This window comes from Balaenoptera physalus (assembly GCF_965194825.1).
Source record: "Balaenoptera physalus genome assembly, chromosome: 8".
NCBI lineage: Eukaryota > Metazoa > Chordata > Mammalia > Artiodactyla > Balaenopteridae > Balaenoptera > Balaenoptera physalus.
Genome location: NC_138887.1, coordinates 99,760,638 through 99,776,629, shown reverse-complemented (window position 1 = coordinate 99,776,629; position 15,992 = coordinate 99,760,638). Strand labels below are relative to the sequence as shown.

At 50.9% G+C, this 15,992-nt stretch overlaps 1 protein-coding gene across 1 annotated transcript; it reads left to right on the top strand.

Moving 5' to 3' along the window:
* Positions 1-3,902: 3,902 nt before the first annotated feature.
* PAX4 (paired box 4) lies at positions 3,903-15,805 on the top strand (the record flags this gene model as incomplete). Its single annotated transcript, XM_082472550.1, is given in 14 exon segments — positions 3,903-3,927; positions 6,299-6,359; positions 9,645-9,753; positions 10,086-10,289; positions 10,573-10,788; positions 11,103-11,178; positions 11,769-11,894; positions 12,083-12,165; positions 12,521-12,590; positions 12,987-13,042; positions 13,327-13,468; positions 13,801-13,808; positions 13,810-13,872; positions 13,874-15,805. Coding segments are annotated over 14 exon segments (1,296 nt in total). The 3' UTR covers positions 13,931-15,805.
* Between the last annotated feature and the right edge of the window lie 187 nt (positions 15,806-15,992).

The window sequence follows — 15,992 nt, the reverse complement described above, 5'->3', positions numbered from 1 at the left end:
ACTGCTGCACTTTCTTCCACAAAAGAGAGAGAGAGACAGAGAGAGAAAGAGAGAGAGAGAGAAAAATGTGGAGCAGTCTAGGGAAGGCTAAAATAATTGATTTCATGTAGTGGAGATTTGAGAGCGTATGAGCGAGCAAGAAGTGGACCTGAGGACTATAGTAAAGCGGAATTAGGTAAGCTGAGGGTTGGTGGTGAAAGGGATGCCAGCTGGGCTGATGATGAAACCTGGGACGTGGACCATTCAAAGCCTGGTTACTGTGCTTGATGGTGCCAAGCCAGAGACAGTAATGAGCCTTGATTTATAATTACCTGTCTTTACACAGCTTGTCCTCTGGGTAGTAGAGTGACTTCTGCTGGGCTGAGCAGGTGTTGCTTTGGGGGCCTTTGTGGACACAGTAAAGATGACGAGCTCTGGATTCCTGGGACGGAGGTAAGATCCTTATCCTTGGGGAGGGAGCTTTCTTCCCCATTGCCTTTGGGTCTTGCTAAGCAGTAGAAAGTTACCCAAGCTGGAGCACTGAGCTTTCCTAGGTAGGACCTGTTACAGACATAGTTTCAGTGATGACTAGATTACATTAAAACAGTTCAGTCCCCTCTCACTATATAGTGAGACCAAGACGAAGATCCCACAACCTTCAAAAAGCATAGAGGCAGGGGCTTCCCTGGTGGCGCAGTGGTTGAGAATCTGCCTGCCAGTGCAGGGGACACGGGTTCGAGCCCTGGTCTGGGAAGATCCCACAGGCCGCGGAGCAACTAAGCCCGTGCGCCACAACTACTGAGCCTGCGCGTCTGGAGCCTGTGCTTCGCAACGGGAGAGGCCGCGATAGTGAGAGGCCCACGCACCGCGATGAAGAGTGGCCCCCGCTTGCCGCAGCTAGAGAAAGCCCTCGCACAGAAACGAAGACCCAACACAGCCAAAAAAAAATTTTTTTAATAAATTAATTAATTAATTAAGAAAAAAAAGCACAGCGGCAAAGACCTTGGATCATCAATGACTCATGCTCCTCCTCCTCTTCCCTTTCAAAAGTGCATAAGTTTGTGGATATTTCAAAGGCAGCAGAAAGATAGCTACCCCACTATCTCCAGATAAGGTGACTCTAGTTCAGAGAAGGAATTTCATATAGTAGGCTTAATGAGCCCAGAGATCAAGAGGGTAAACTGAAGAGCAGAGAGACAGAAATGACAGGAGTGCAGAATTAAGGCAGCAAGGGTGGGGCTGGGAATGTCCTAGGCTGGAACAGGTGAACGCAGTCAATAGATAATAGCGTTACCTGTTGGCACATAATAGTTGTAGTAATAGTAGTAACAACAATTATTGTGTGATACTTATATCGAGTGTTCTATACATGTGCTTGATAAATCCTGTCCTCACTCTCAAAGCTGGATCTCTGAGAGAACACTTCTTAACTCATTTTATGAGACCAATATTAATTGCCCTAATATCAAAATTTTGTGTTAAAGACATCATAAGAAAGGAAAACCGAACACCAGTATGTTTCATGAACATAGATTAAAAAAAAATCCTCAGCAAAATATTAGTAATTTGTACCCAACAATGTCTAAAAAGAATCATACACCATGACCAAGTGAATTTATTCCAGGTATGCAAAGCTGGTTCAACATTTAAAAATCAATGAATACAATCCATCACTTCAACAGGCTAAAGAAGAAAACAAAATCATTTCAATTGATGTAGAAAAGGCATTGAACAAAATCCAATACCCACTCATGATAAAACTCTCATCAGACTGGGAAAAGAGGGGAACTTCCTCAGCTTTATAAAGAACATCTACAGAATTTACACCTTAGGTTCGTCAATTGTAACAAACTGGAGATATTGAATATGGGAGGGGCTGTGCGTGTGTGGGGACAGAGGGTTGATGGGAAATCTCTGTACCTTCCTCATAATTTTGCTGTGAACCTAAAACTACTCTAAAAAAAATAAAGTCTATGGATATGGTGATGCACTTTTAGATACAACACTTAAGACATGGTCCATGAAAGAAATAATTGATAAGCTGGAATTTATTACAATTAAAAACTTCTGCTCTTTGAAAGACGTCAGTAGAATTAGAAGGTAAGCCACAGACTGGGAGAAAATATTTGCAAAAAACATATCTGATAAAGGAATATTATCCAAAATATACAAAGAACTCTTAAAACTTAACAATAAGAAAACAAACACGTGATGAAAAAATGGATCAAAGACCTTAACTGGACATCTTACCAAAGAAGATATACAGATGGCAAAAAGCATATGGCAAGATTATCCACATTGTATCATTAAGGAAATGCAAGTTAAGATGACAATGATATACCCCACTAGACACCTATTAGAATGGCCGAAATCCAAAACACTGACAACACCAAATGCTAATGAGTTTGTGAAGCAACAGGAACTCTCATTCATTGCTGGTGGGTGTGCAAAATGGTACAGCCACTTTGTGAGACAGTTTAGTAGCTTTTTTACAAAATTAAACATACTCTTACCATGTGATTCAGCAAGTGTACTCCTTGCTATTTACCCAAAGGAGTTGAAAACTTATGCCCACAGTAGGTGAATGGATAAATAAACTGTGGTTCATCCATACAGTGGAATATTACTCAGTGCTAAAAAGAAATGAGCTATTAAGCCATGAAAAGACATGAAGGAATCTTAAGTGCATGTTACTAAGTGAAAGAAGCCAGTCTGAAAAGGCTACATACCGTATGATTCCGTTACATAACATTCTGGAAAAGGCAAAACCATAGTGATGGTAAAAAGATCAGTGGTTACCAGGGGCTTGCGGGGAGGGAAGGGGGTTGAATATGTGAAGCACTACGGATCTCTTAAGGCCGTGAAATTACTCTGTGTAATACTGTACTTGTGGATACACAACTTTATGCATTTATCAAAACTTATAGAACTTTACAGCACAAAGAATGAAACTTAATGTATACAAATTTTAAAAAGCTACCTAGAGGTCAGGGAATCCTAAAATGAATTGCAGAATATGACTAAATAATCGAAGTGTACTACAAATGTATGAAACAGCTTCAGGGACGGGAGCGGGGAAAATCAAGTTACTTGATTTAAGTAACTTTGGAAATGAGTGGAGTCTGTAAGACTAAAGGTAAAATAAATTGTACTTACGTATTGTACAGACTTCACAGGTAAGCAAGGGAGGAAACCAGAATGATCCATGTGATAATGGATTGGAGCTGGAGACATCAGTATGAACTCATGTTTAGTTTAATATCGATACAAATGGTTACATATGGAACTATTTATAGATATGTCCAGATACATGGATTAGTACACTCATGTATATTTCTTTGCTCTGTCAGCTGAAAGAACCCAGAAGCACTGACACCCCAGTAGCAGCAAGCATACCTAGTGCCCAGATCTTTGTTTCTCATACCGTTCTCCAACAAAAGGTACCAGAGCTCCTTGGAGAAATGGCTGATTCTAGGCCTGGGGCAGGAAATATACAAGATAAATAAGGAGATACTCAAACACACAAAGACACACACAAAACAAAAACTGAGCCCCATGAAAATGGGGGCATGTCGACACAGGAGACAACTGAAAGAGCTCCTAATGGCCAAAGCTAGAACAATTTGAGCAACAAAAAAAGTAGTATATTGGATAATAATATTCCAAAGAATAAAATAAGTATCCATAGTCCATGTTGATAGACATACATTACTGAACAAATAAGTGTGAGAGAAGTAAAAAATCTCCTGAGCAGAAGAAATCCAAAATCAATGTAGATATTTCACTCTCAAGCAGGTGAAGCATAACTCCCCATTCCTTAAGTGTGAGCTGTACATAGGACTTCCTTCAGAAAAGTACCGTATGGAAAAGAGGGAAAAAGATTAACTTCGGTGGGGAAACCCAATAAACACTTCCTCAACCGGATGATCAAGGTCAACATCAACAGAGGTAAGTCATGTTGACGTGTGATGTGACATGATGAGGACTGCACTTTACCTTTTTCGGTCTTCTTCTTCAAAACCCATAAGCCCAGTCTAATCATGAGAAAAACATCAGACAAATCCAAACTAAGGGATGTTCTACAATTCCTCAAAATTTTATAAGTTATAAAAAACAAGAAAAATCTGAGAAACTTGTCACAGCCAAGAGGAGCCTCAGAATACCTGGTGACTAAATGTAGTGTCCTGGATGGAGTCCTGGAACAGAAAGAGGACTTTAGGGAAAAACTGAGGAAATCTGAATAAGGTATGGACTTTAGTTATTAATAGCATATCCATATTGGTTCATTAATTATAACAAATACTAATGTAAGATGTTCATAATAGGGGAAACTGGGTATAGGGTGTGTGGGAACTCTCTGTATTATCTTTGAAATTGCTCTGTAAATCTAAGACTGTCCTAAAATATAAAGCCTATTAAAATAAAATGTATTTTAAAAATGGAATGCTATCTTCCTCCGCAGATCCTCCACCTCATGCAAAGTTGGGCAGGATGGAGTGGGGAAGATCTGCAGAGCGCAGAGCTAGCTGTCCCCAAGGAATACATGGAACTTTGGGTCACCAGGCGGTTCTGAAAACCCCAGTCAGGATGCAGCCCCTTCCCCTCGGGCAGGTCTGATGTGCATTCGGACCCAAGGACGCACTCACTCTCCCCAAGTGATGGGCCACTGACGTCTGAGGCCACAGTGCCACACCTGGCAGCTTTGGGCTGGGCTCTTCCTCACCTGGCCTCCTGGAGCCCTTGGCTCTAACCCCTGAACTCCCCAGCTCTGCTGGGGGTTGTCTAGGGGAATAAAGACTCCCCACCCTGCCCGGCAAAGCCTGGTCCCAGGAGAAACAAGGGGAGGGTTGAGCTCAGAGGATAGGGGCTCGCGGTGAAAAAGAGGGAAAAGGGGGGCATTTTCTGTGTCCCCAGTTGGGAGGAAGCGCTCTTCACTGTCTCTGTGGCACATTCAGAGGGAGGGAGCTGAGTAGCCAGCGTTTCAGACGCTGAGCGGAAAAGCATTGGGATTTGCAAGTGTTATAGTGGGGTCTGGGCTGGGAGAGTAGGGTTGGCGGTGCAAGCAGTTGCAGATTTAGCACCAAGCTTAGGAATATCCAAGGAACTTGAAGATACCCTACGTTTTTGTAGCTGGGAAACTACTGTGACTTTCAACTCGGAGGCACGTGCTGCCAGAGAGTGGTTTTGGCGAGGTGGCCAGTGCGCTCTGGAAAGCTGAGGGCTGGCAGGAGGTGGGGCTCGCTGGAGAGAGGGAAGACGGGAGCCAGAACCCCACAGCCTACAGGGAGGTGCCACAAGGAGGGGTGGAAGCAGCCTGGAACTGGCGTTTCCACCCCCAGTGAGTGCCCAAAGCCCGGGGTGAGGTGTCAGATCAAAGCCGTCGGTCTCTGTTCTGGCTGCGCCCTGCCCTCTCCAGCTTTACGCACGGGCTTGTCTTGTCTGCTGGCCCCTTGAGGAGGGCAGGGGAACTCCAGCGGCCTCTCCTGAGGACAGATCTTTTCCCATAGCTACAGGGCTTTACACCAGGGGCTCCCAAGGGCAGAAGAAGCCAGCGGTCAGGGCTCTACAACAGAGCGAGGGACAAGCAGGAATGGCCATGGGCGGACTGGAGAGGGGCGCACAGGCTGGCTGGCGGGTGGCAAGACCTCTGAGTTAATGTATAATTGAGAGCAGATGGCAGGGGCTGGCAGCAGCCTGGGGCCTGGGCCCAGTGAATGAGGGACAATTAGCCCCAAGCCCGGGGTTGGGGTGGGGGGGAGGTTGAGAGAGTCAGACAGTGAAGGCAGATATTTGCTCCTCAAACAGTCTGGTGCGCTGGGCAGAGGGCTGAGTGGCTGAGCCTCTGGGCTGGCTAGGCCCCCCTGCCACGGCCCTTCCTCTCTTTTCCCTCCCCCCATCACCTCTGGGTCGAAAGCCTCTGTTTGTTCAGACCCAAGAGTGTGTTGTAAAGGCGGGGGGAGAAGGTAGTTTATGGGGGGAAATCGCTGCCACCACCATCTGCCAGGTCTTGTCCCTTCTCCCCCTGACACCCCTATCTCCACCTTCACACAGCTGTCTATGGGAATAGTGGGTCTGGACATGGAGCCTTTGGCCCCCAGATGCAGGGGCAAATCAAGAGGAAGGGATGAGGCAGGAAAGGAGGACTAAGATTAGAGCTACCACATGCCTTCCTTGGGAACTCCTCTCACCCAGGCATGGCTGAGTAGAGGGCCCAGCAGTGCCAGCTGCCCTGGGAGTGAATGGCTCTACAGCCACTAGAGCGTGTGCTGTCCTGCCCCTGGTGCTGAAACCGCCTGCTGCAGTCTCCCCTGTCCCCCAGGGCTCCAGGCTAGTCTGAGGATGCTGGAGGAGGCTGGAAGAGAAGGGCAGTACATGTCAGGGTAAGGTAGAAAACCCACTTCTGTGATATATTTGGCCCTGCTTTGAGAATAAGAGTTCCCAATCCTAGGATCAAGCTGAACATACAACATCAACACCCCTGCCCCTCAAACCAAAGCATTTACCATTGAAACCTATTCTTCCCCGCTCTGGGTCTAGTGTTAGAGCACCACACCCTGCTTACTTTCAGCCTGACTTCTGAGAGGGTTTCACAGACACCAAGGTATGCGGTGGACCCAAAGAGCTTTCCATGCCGGCTCCTTCACAAGGGGTCTGGCCGAGACCATGGTGGCAACAAAGCTTCCATGCGCTGGGGGCTTTGTTTCCCTTCCAGCTACTGGACCCCCCGGCTGAACAACAATCCAGATAACCTGTGGTGTTCTCGGTGGGAACCGGAGTGTCATTCATCACTCAGAGTCTGAAAGCACCAAATCCCTTGGAGAATGGAGCCTGATAAATCGAGAAATGGATAAACACCCCACCTGCAACCTAGCTCCCTTCAGAGGCTCATTCCCTCCATCGCTCCTGTTGCCAGTGTTCTAAAGTCCAGGGTCCCCCAGTTTCCAGGCAAGAACTCATCCTGGGCATCACCTCAGTCAAGGAGCCAAATGAAGGATTGGTGAGGACGCTCTTGGGAAGAACTGGTGCTATGTGATACTCTCTCTATGCGCACCGCATTCTCAGAGATCCAGGAGCCGACTTGGCCAGTAATTAGGTGTTGGTCTATATACCCATTGACCTTTTATAGCAATATACATAGGACCCAGGAGCTGACCCAGAACCCAGAAGTACATTCTGGCTGGGAAGTTGTGTCTGTGGTTCTGGAATTCATGTTTGGGCTTCTGTGCATTCAAAGCCTTGGGGACACAGTCTGAAATTCCCCATCCTCCTCATTCCCCGTTCCCTTCAGGAGTACTGGTCCCTGAGTAGGTGCGCTCAGGAGCCAGGGGGCCTGCATGAGACTGGCTCTGTACCTGCTTCAGGGTGGCAGGTAGGTGCAAGGTGGGCTCTGAGGACTTCCGGTGGAAGGACACAGTGGGTCACTGGCTGTGGTTTGCCCTGACTCGGGGCCGGTGTCAGTCAGCCCCATGCACACCTCCCTCCTCCTCTCTCCTCTGCTCATGGCCTGTGACATCACTGGCTGCTCCCAGAAGGCTGCCCTCTGCTCCTGAGCACGGGCTTTCTGTGGCTCTGGACCCCCTGGCAGGACTGAAGCAGGAGCAGAGTGGAGGCTGTTAGCAGGACCAGACCACCACCATCCCTGGAGCCTGCAGGGGTCTCAGGAGCCCAGGTCAGGAGACTGAGACCCCCCCACCAAACAGGTAGCTCACCGCAGGCTCATTGTCTGCTCTGCCTCTCACGCTGGTTCCATGTCTTTGTGTGGCCAAGCCAACCTCTCTCGTCCTTTGTCTTTGCAGTCACCACCCTCCTGCCCCTTCAGCCCCCTCTCCTGCTCTCCCATCTTGTGAGGACCAGTTATTTCATCAGACAGGTTAATATGAACGTTGGAAATGTGTGGTGCGGTGACTGGGGATGGCTTTCTGTTTTGAGTTGGGGTGATTTTAGGTTTGGAGATGCTTTAGGTTTGGATATTGAACCTGAGACCCCACAGTTCCTCTGAGCTCTGATCACTCAGGGGGAACACAGTCCTATCAAGGATTCAGGGTTTGGCTGATTTTCTGAACTTCCACCTGCCCCCGCTATCCTGGCATAGCCTTTACATCCCCAGATTGACTTTCCTCTTTCTATTGCTTTGGAGGCAGCAGGGGTGGAGGCAGAGAAAGAGAGCCTCAGGATTAGAAGCTGGAAATTGCAGCTTCTGAGGAGGGACTGCCTTCTAAACCTCCTTGAGCTTTACTCCCTGGGTGGCCCCTGATTTGTGGGAACCCCAATCTCTGCCTCAGTTTTCTTTTTGGAGAAACCTCTGCTTTCCTTCCTGACTTTCTGGAAAGATGAGAGCATGCAGGGAATGTGTCTCTAACTGTCTAGAGAGGAGTGAGTAAAAGCTGATTTATCTCCTGAACTTTATCAAATCGCTCTGGCTGCCATAGTCTTTGTGAGTTTATTGTTGTTTCCCCCGTGCTGGTCCCCTCTCCCTGGTTGCACTGTAATCTCTTGGAGGGCAAAAACCTGGTCCCTATTCTTTTTACTCCCTTCATCTTGAACAACCAGCTATGTGCTCATGCTTAATACCTTATTCAGTAAATAATTGCAGATTAGTTAACTGAGCCAAGATGGCATGGTTATTACAGGCAAGTTCTATGCATAAGCTATTCTCTGGGGTGACCTCCAGCCCTGCCAGGGGTCCAGGCATGAAAGGAGGCGGCTTCAACTCCCATTACTAGCAGATAAAAGCAAGACGGACATGGTGGCCCACGACCTGTGTCCCGGGCTGCCAAGAGACTCTCTCGTGCTCACATTGGCTTCTATACAGGTCAGAGACAGCTCTCTCCTGCTTCTCCCTCTCTCGCTTTGACATGCCTTCGGTAAATGGTAGTTGCAAGAATGAGTGTCTGGTCCCAGAGACTTGGCCTCTGAAAGTATGAGATCTAGACCTCTCCAGAGTTAACAGGGAGCAGCAACCCCAGCAGGTTAGAAGCTGTCAAGAGAGGTGTCTTCCGGGAGAAGCCAGGACTTCAGGCTTGTTCATCTCTACTTCCAGGGGGTGGGACACAAGCCTCAATGCCTGGGGATAGAGCTGAGCCCTGGTGTTTCCCCAGACCTTCTTGGAGAGTATCAAAAACCAGAGCAAGACCCTCCCATGAGGTGCTCTGAAGGAAGCTTTCTGGCTGGTGGTTTGGAGAACATAACGTCAGGACCTGCGTGAGAGTAAAGGCAGAGCCTTGAACCTGGTCCCCAGCCTCAGACCAGGGCGATGGAGATCTTTGGTCCCTGGTGCCCTCTCTGGCTGGGCATAGCATCCTGAGCTTAGGAGGCAGGACTTGGTCCCAAGTGTATCACCTGGTGGCTGATAAGGCTTTTGAGGGGTCAGAGGCGACAGTGGTCCATTTGGAAAAGGTAAAGCATCATCCATTTTTACCTGACCTCTTGCACGGAACATGTGAGAAAGAGAGCCCGCCCACCCTCCCAGGCCCTTATCAGGACATCCAGAAAGATCCAGTCCTCTGCTGGCTCTGTGATGTTTTAATTCAAAGGTTTAGTAAAGAGAAATTGAGTTTCCGTAGCCAATCTACTGGCAAACTTTAGAAACCTTATCCTCTATCACAAAACACCCCAAGACCATTCTAAGCAAGAGACTCCACCCAAAGAACCCTCGATTATTGCAGGTCCAGCTTCAAGAACGAAAAAGGAGCTCCCAGGAGGAACTCCCCTCCCCAGTCTTCCCAGTTCCTGCCCTTCTGTGAGGAGGCTCAGCCTGGAGCATGCTGCAGGACGGTAAGATGCCCAGGAGAAGTGGGAAGAACAGGGCATCACAGGAGGGCGGGAATGGCTCAGGGCTCTGCTTGCATCCATATGGTTTCCTCTGCCCTCAGCCAGCGTTCTGGGGAGCTCCTTCCGGGCACTCTCTCCCTGCTCCACCCTGCTGCCCTTAGACAATGAGGGCCAGTGCACGTGGCCAAGGAGCAAAGACTCACCCATGAGCCGGCTCCCAAAGAAAGTGGCATGTTTGGGGGACCCTGGGAGCAGAAGGGGAGCAGTCCCCTGGAGAGAGGATTTTCTCTATGGTGGGAAGCCAGGCTAGCGGGGCCTGAGTAACCCTCTCCCAGGAGGGTCCTCCATGCTGCAGGTGGGCTGGGGAGAGGGGAGACTTCGGGTACGATGCCTCCTTCTCCTGCGCAGGGGTCAGCAGTGTGAATCAGCTGGGGGGGCTCTTTGTGAATGGTCGGCCTCTGCCCCTGGACACCCGGCAGCAGATCGTGCGGCTGGCCGTCAGCGGGATGCGGCCCTGTGACATCTCACGGAGCCTTAAGGTAGTGTGCTGGGACCTTCACCCAGTGCTGGGCACAAGAAGCAGGGAGAAGCGGCCCCTTTAAGGCAAGTCTGGGGCTGTTGCAGACTCGGAGGGCCTTTGGGGCTTGGGCTGCTTCCTTGAGGGCTGGGATAGGGAGCTTCAGCGTTCCAAAGGTGAGGCTAGACTCGACTCTGGGGCCTGATTCAGTCAGTCTCACCTTGCCTTGTAGCTTCCTTCTGTCCCAGGGACGCTCACCCTTTGCCCATCATGCCTCACCTGTCCCTGCTTCTCACCTGACCCAGGTATCTAATGGCTGTGTGAGCAAGATCCTAGGGCGTTACTACCGCACAGGTGTCTTGGAACCCAGGGGGATTGGGGGAAGCAAGCCGCGCCTGGCCACGCCACCTGTGGTGGCTCGAATCGCCCAGCTGAAGGGTGAGTGTCCAGCCCTCTTCGCCTGGGAGATCCAACGCCAGCTCTGCGCTGAAGGGCTTTGCACCCAGGACAAGACTCCCAGTGTAAGTGCCCTCCCCTCCCCAGAACCGGAACTGCGGCTGCCAGACTGGTTGTCTGGGGAGGGAGAAGAAGATCCCTTCTTACTTGGCAGTGGGGCCTCCCAGGCTGGGGGGCGGGGCTCCTGGGCTCTCTTCTGACCCAGAAGTTTCTCTTCTGAAAAGCGGTGGTGGTGAGACAGGTGAGAAGAAGAAAGCGTGGGGCTGAAAGGAGGCTGCCATTGGGCGGGGACAGAGGAGAGAGAGGATACTGGGGAAACATCTTCAGGATGCAACCTGGGCTGGGCACTGTTTCCCCACTCATCACCCCACACCCTCAGGTCTCCTCCATCAACCGAGTCCTGCGGGCGATACAGGAGGACCAGAGACTGCCCGGGGCACAGCTCAGGTTGCCAGGTGGGTCTTGGAGCGGCCTCCAGGGATGTTCAGAGCCAAACCTAAGCATTTTAAGTTCTCAGATCCCTTTCTTGTTCTCTCTTGGATCACCCTCACAACAAGACAATAAAGTGGGCCTCACAGGGGGTCTTATTCTCTCCTAGCAGGAGAAAATGGAGGCTCAGAGGAAGGGAAGTAACTTACCCAAGGTCACCAGCTAGTTGTTGGCAGGTCCTGGAACAGAGCCCAGCTCCCTAGGTCTCTAAGTTCACAGGATCTGCAGAGAAGGAGACAGGACTCGGCCTTCCACGCCCTCCCCCTGCCTCGTTCACAGCTCCTCAGAGCACTTCTGAGGTGCTGTGGGATCAGGCAAGCCTGGCCCATCCTTGCGGCTGTCTCCCCCCAAATGCTAAGCATGCTCCCACCACGGCTTCGAACCCTCCCACCCAGTGCCCCTGCAGCGACCCCCGAGTAACCGTGGATGCCCCGGCGGTGCGGCTCTGCTCTCACCCTGCATTGTGCCCTGCCTACAGCACCAGGGACGTGGGGACTCCATTCGACCAGAGGAATCACCATCACAGACCCGCACCAGCCACTGTCTCCCTTTGCAGCTGTTTTGGCTCCAGTTCCTCCAACGCCGCCTAGTGGCTCCGAGGTGCCCCGGGGTCCCCACCCAGGAACAGGCCACCGGAATCGGACGATCTTCTCCCCAGGCCAAGCTGAGGCGCTGGAGAAAGGTGCCAGAGCTGGGGCATACAGTGGGCCACGGAGGCAACGGCCCGGAGGCCAGCGGGCCAAGGCTGGGAGCTGGAGGCTGTGGATGGCCCTGCGTCGGGGAGTTGGGCAGTTCGGGGCTGGCACAGGCGGGGAGCGGGGCCTTCATCCTCTCCCCGCGCCCTTGCTGTGTGAGCTTCCATCTCTGCAGAGTTCCGGCGCGGGCAGTACCCTGACTCAGTGGCCCGCGGGAAGCTGGCTGCTGCCACCTCTCTGCCTGAAGACACGGTGAGGGTGAGTGAGCTCCGCCACACAGCGCGCACGATCCGCAAGGACAGAGCGTCTGGGCTGGCAGGCTTCGGGTTCCGGGGAGGTGGAGACGGCGGCCAGAGGCGGAGACGGGCTTGTTCAGAGCAGGAATGAGACGGGTTCCTCCTTGTTGCACGTCTGCTGAGCTTTCTTCTCCACTCCCCACTCCACGCCTTAGCACGGAGGAAGGGGACAGAGAGCCCAGGCCAGAGCAGGAAGGGAGGACGTCAGGGCTGAGGAAGGGTCTGCGCTCCGAGCCCACGTCAGGAACACGTGGTGAGAGCCGTAGGTGCTGGGCCTTGGAGCGCACAGCCAGCCGCATGCTTTCTGCCCTCCTCAGATCTGGTTTTCCAACCGAAGAGCCAAGTGGCGTCGACAAGAGAAGCTCAAGGGGGAAATGCGGTTTCCAGGTGATTTCTCTGCCCATCCATCCACTCACCTACCCTTCTTTCCTCCCTTCCTTCCTTCCCATCCATCCATCCATCCATGCATCCATCCATGCAACCACCAAACATTTACTCGGCACCTCCTATGCACCAGACCCTGTGTTAGATGCTGGACATACACAGTCCCTGCTCTTCAGGGCTGCACCGTCCCCAGTTTGCCATCCCTGGGATCTAATCCTTCTCCCCCAGTCTCCCAAGACCCCGCCCTGGGAAGGAGGGCAGTTTGGGGCTGTAGCATCCATCTCCTCCCAGCCCTCCCAGAAGTCATTGCCTTTCCTGGAACCTCCCTGCCTCTCACCTCCACCCCCTGCTCCCCAGACCCCTGTTCCTCCCTCTGGTGCATCCACCCTTACCTTGTAGGTGCTTCCCAGGACCTGACTGTACCAAGTGCCTCCGCAGGGACCGTCTCTGCACAGGTATCCAGGAAGAGGGGGAAGCGTGTGAACTGGGAAGACTGAAGGGATCACTGCTTGTCCTGTTCCCAGTGGGTGCCTGAGCTGGAATGCATGACTCCCCTGGGCCCCCACAGTACCTGCTGCCAGAAAGTGCCATCCTCAGAGTTTACCATGTGAATGGCTCCCTCTGAAGTTGTTCAGGATACAGCCCTGGGGGTGGGGTGGGGTCGTGCAGCCCTGGGGTCCCAGTCATGCTAAACAGGAGGCATCACTGGCAGCTAAGGGTTTCCTCTTGCTTTTTCTAGCAATCCCCCGGCAGTGTGTCCACAGCAGTCCTACCTGCCCTGGAATCCTTGGCTCCCTCCAGCTATCCGCGGTTCTGGGGGACAGTATCAGACAGATGTCTGAGTGACACTCCTCCACAAGCCTGTCTCAAGCCCTGCTGGGGTAAGAATCCAGGCCAGGCCTCACTCCTGCAGGGTGTAGGGAAGGCTAACTGACTCCTTGACCCACTGGAGGGCACGGATCCCCAGTCGGGGTCATCAAAGGAACCTCAATACAGCTTTCCTCATTCTTTGCATGGCTCATAAAGTTGGGGAGACTAGTACCCCTGAGTCTATACTACATTTGACGGCCATAGCGGGCAAGGGGGCTGGGATGGAGATTCAAGTGTGTATATCCAGTGTAGAGAACTGATGTCCGCCCCTCTCCCCATCAGTGACTTTGAGGGGTGGGGTGGCAGCACCAAGCCCAAGCTCAACCTCTCTTCATCCCTACAGGCTACTTGCCCCCCACAGCCGAGCTCCCTGGATTCACTCCTGCTTTGCCATCCTTGCCCTTCCTTCCTCTGCCCCCATCGCCAGTCTTGGTACCCATCAGGTCTTGCTCTGGCCTGGCTCCCCACTTTGAGGCCTGGGATGAGGGAGGTGGTCCAGAGTGGAAAGGAGATGGGATGGGGAGGATCTGATACCGTCTGCCCAAGCAGAGCATTGCTCCTTCCTCCTTCCTGTGTCTCCTCCTCATCTGTGGACCTTGACTTTCTTATGTGTCACCTGATTGCAGAAGCCGTGCCCACCCACTTCTCACACTGGCCTTAAGACGCTTCCAGTTGGCAGTGATAAAAACATCTTTTAAATTAGCAGTAGTTCTGTTGTCTGTCATGTTTTTCTCATGAGCACTCATAATCCCACCGCTATATTTACCAATTATAAAGTTTGCCACCAGGCTTCCCTGGTGGCGCAGTGGTTAAGAATCCGCCTGCCAATGCAGGGGACGTGGGTTCGAGCCCTGGTCCAGGAAGATCCCACGTGCCGTGGAGCAACTAAGCCCGTGCACCACAACTACTGAGCCTGTGAGCCTAGAGCCCGTGCTCTGCAACAAGAGAAGCCACCGCAAAGAGAAGCCCACGCACCGCAACGAAGAGCAGCCCCCACTCACCGCCAACTAGAGAAAGCCCACGAGCAGCAACAAAGACCCAGCACAGCCAAAAAAAAAAAAAGTTTGCCATCTGTCTATCTATCTATCTATCTGTCTAATTTAGTTATCTGTGTAACTATGTGTCTATCTAGCTATCATCTAATACATTTATGTGTCTATATAACTAGGTATCTAGCTATTATCTATCTATCCAATCTATCTAATCTTTGTATTTATCTATGTATGTTTATGTCTACATATGCATCTATTTTGGTGGTTGGGTGCTCATATACCCACATGTATGCACACATAACACATACACACACTGATAGTACCTCGTGGCACGTCACCCCTGAGTCCTCCAGCGGGCATCTCCAAAAAATAAGGGAAATTTTCTTACATAACCACAACACCATGACCACATCTAAGAAAATATATAATAATTCCTTAATCTAAGAAGAGAGACATGAACTCCTTAATTGCATATGTATTTTTTTTTTGCACAACAGCACACAGAGAGGAAATGACCCTTTTTATATTCTGCTCATCCCTTTATATGTGCTCCTGGGGCATGTTTGCTTGCTTCTTCTTGGCTGTAAGTTCCAACTCATCTCACTTTTGTCTCCCTGCAGAGAAATCTCTAGGCTCCTCCTGGGAAGCCTTGGGATGCAGAGAAAGAGAGGGCTATGGGGGGAAAGGGGGAAAGAGGAGATATTTGGAATGGGGGATGGGCTCATCCCTCCAAATTCTTTCCTTTTTGAAGAGCAGGGGATGGAATGATGATAGTGCAAAGCAGGGTAGGGGGGGACTGGGGGCATGTTTGTTTACTCCCATCTATGACAGGTACAAATGCAGAAGTTGTCCTTCAGGAAGTCTCTTTATCATCAAATACTCTAGAGCTGTGGGGCTCAGTAAATAGCCACCGACCACATGTGGCTCTTAAAGCGTAATTAAAATTAAATAAAATGAATAATTCAGCCCCTCAGTCACACTAGCCCCAAATCAAACGCCCAGCAGTCACATGTGCCCGAGGTTACTGTATTGGACAGTAAATTTTATAGAACATTTCCATCAGCACAGAAAGTTCTATGGGACAGCACAGCTCTGGAATGAAATTCCGAGGGTAATAGAGTGCAGCCTGCCCCGCCCTGCCTTCTCTCCCCTCAAGCTGGGGACCCTGCTGGACAGACCGCTCAGGGAAATGGATGAGGTTTTGTGGGGTGACAACATTCACAGTACAGCTGAGAATATGCCCTTCACTTCAGCAACAAAACTGACCTCAGCAATGGAAGCAGCTGTCATCTGAGGCTCCATGGCTGAGCACCATTCAAGTGGAGGATGGATGACCACTTCCGGGGAGTGGGGCAGACCAATGTGTGTGTGTGTGTGTGTGTGTGTGTGTGTGTGTGTGTGTGTGTGTCCCTGGGCACATGCATGCCCGTGCATCTGAGTGTGTAGATGTATTTATGGAAAGCTGAGGAAGGGGTTCTCCACTAAATGACCCCCAACGTCTTATCTCTGAAGACTATATTCCACTCCACATCCTTGGCCTGTT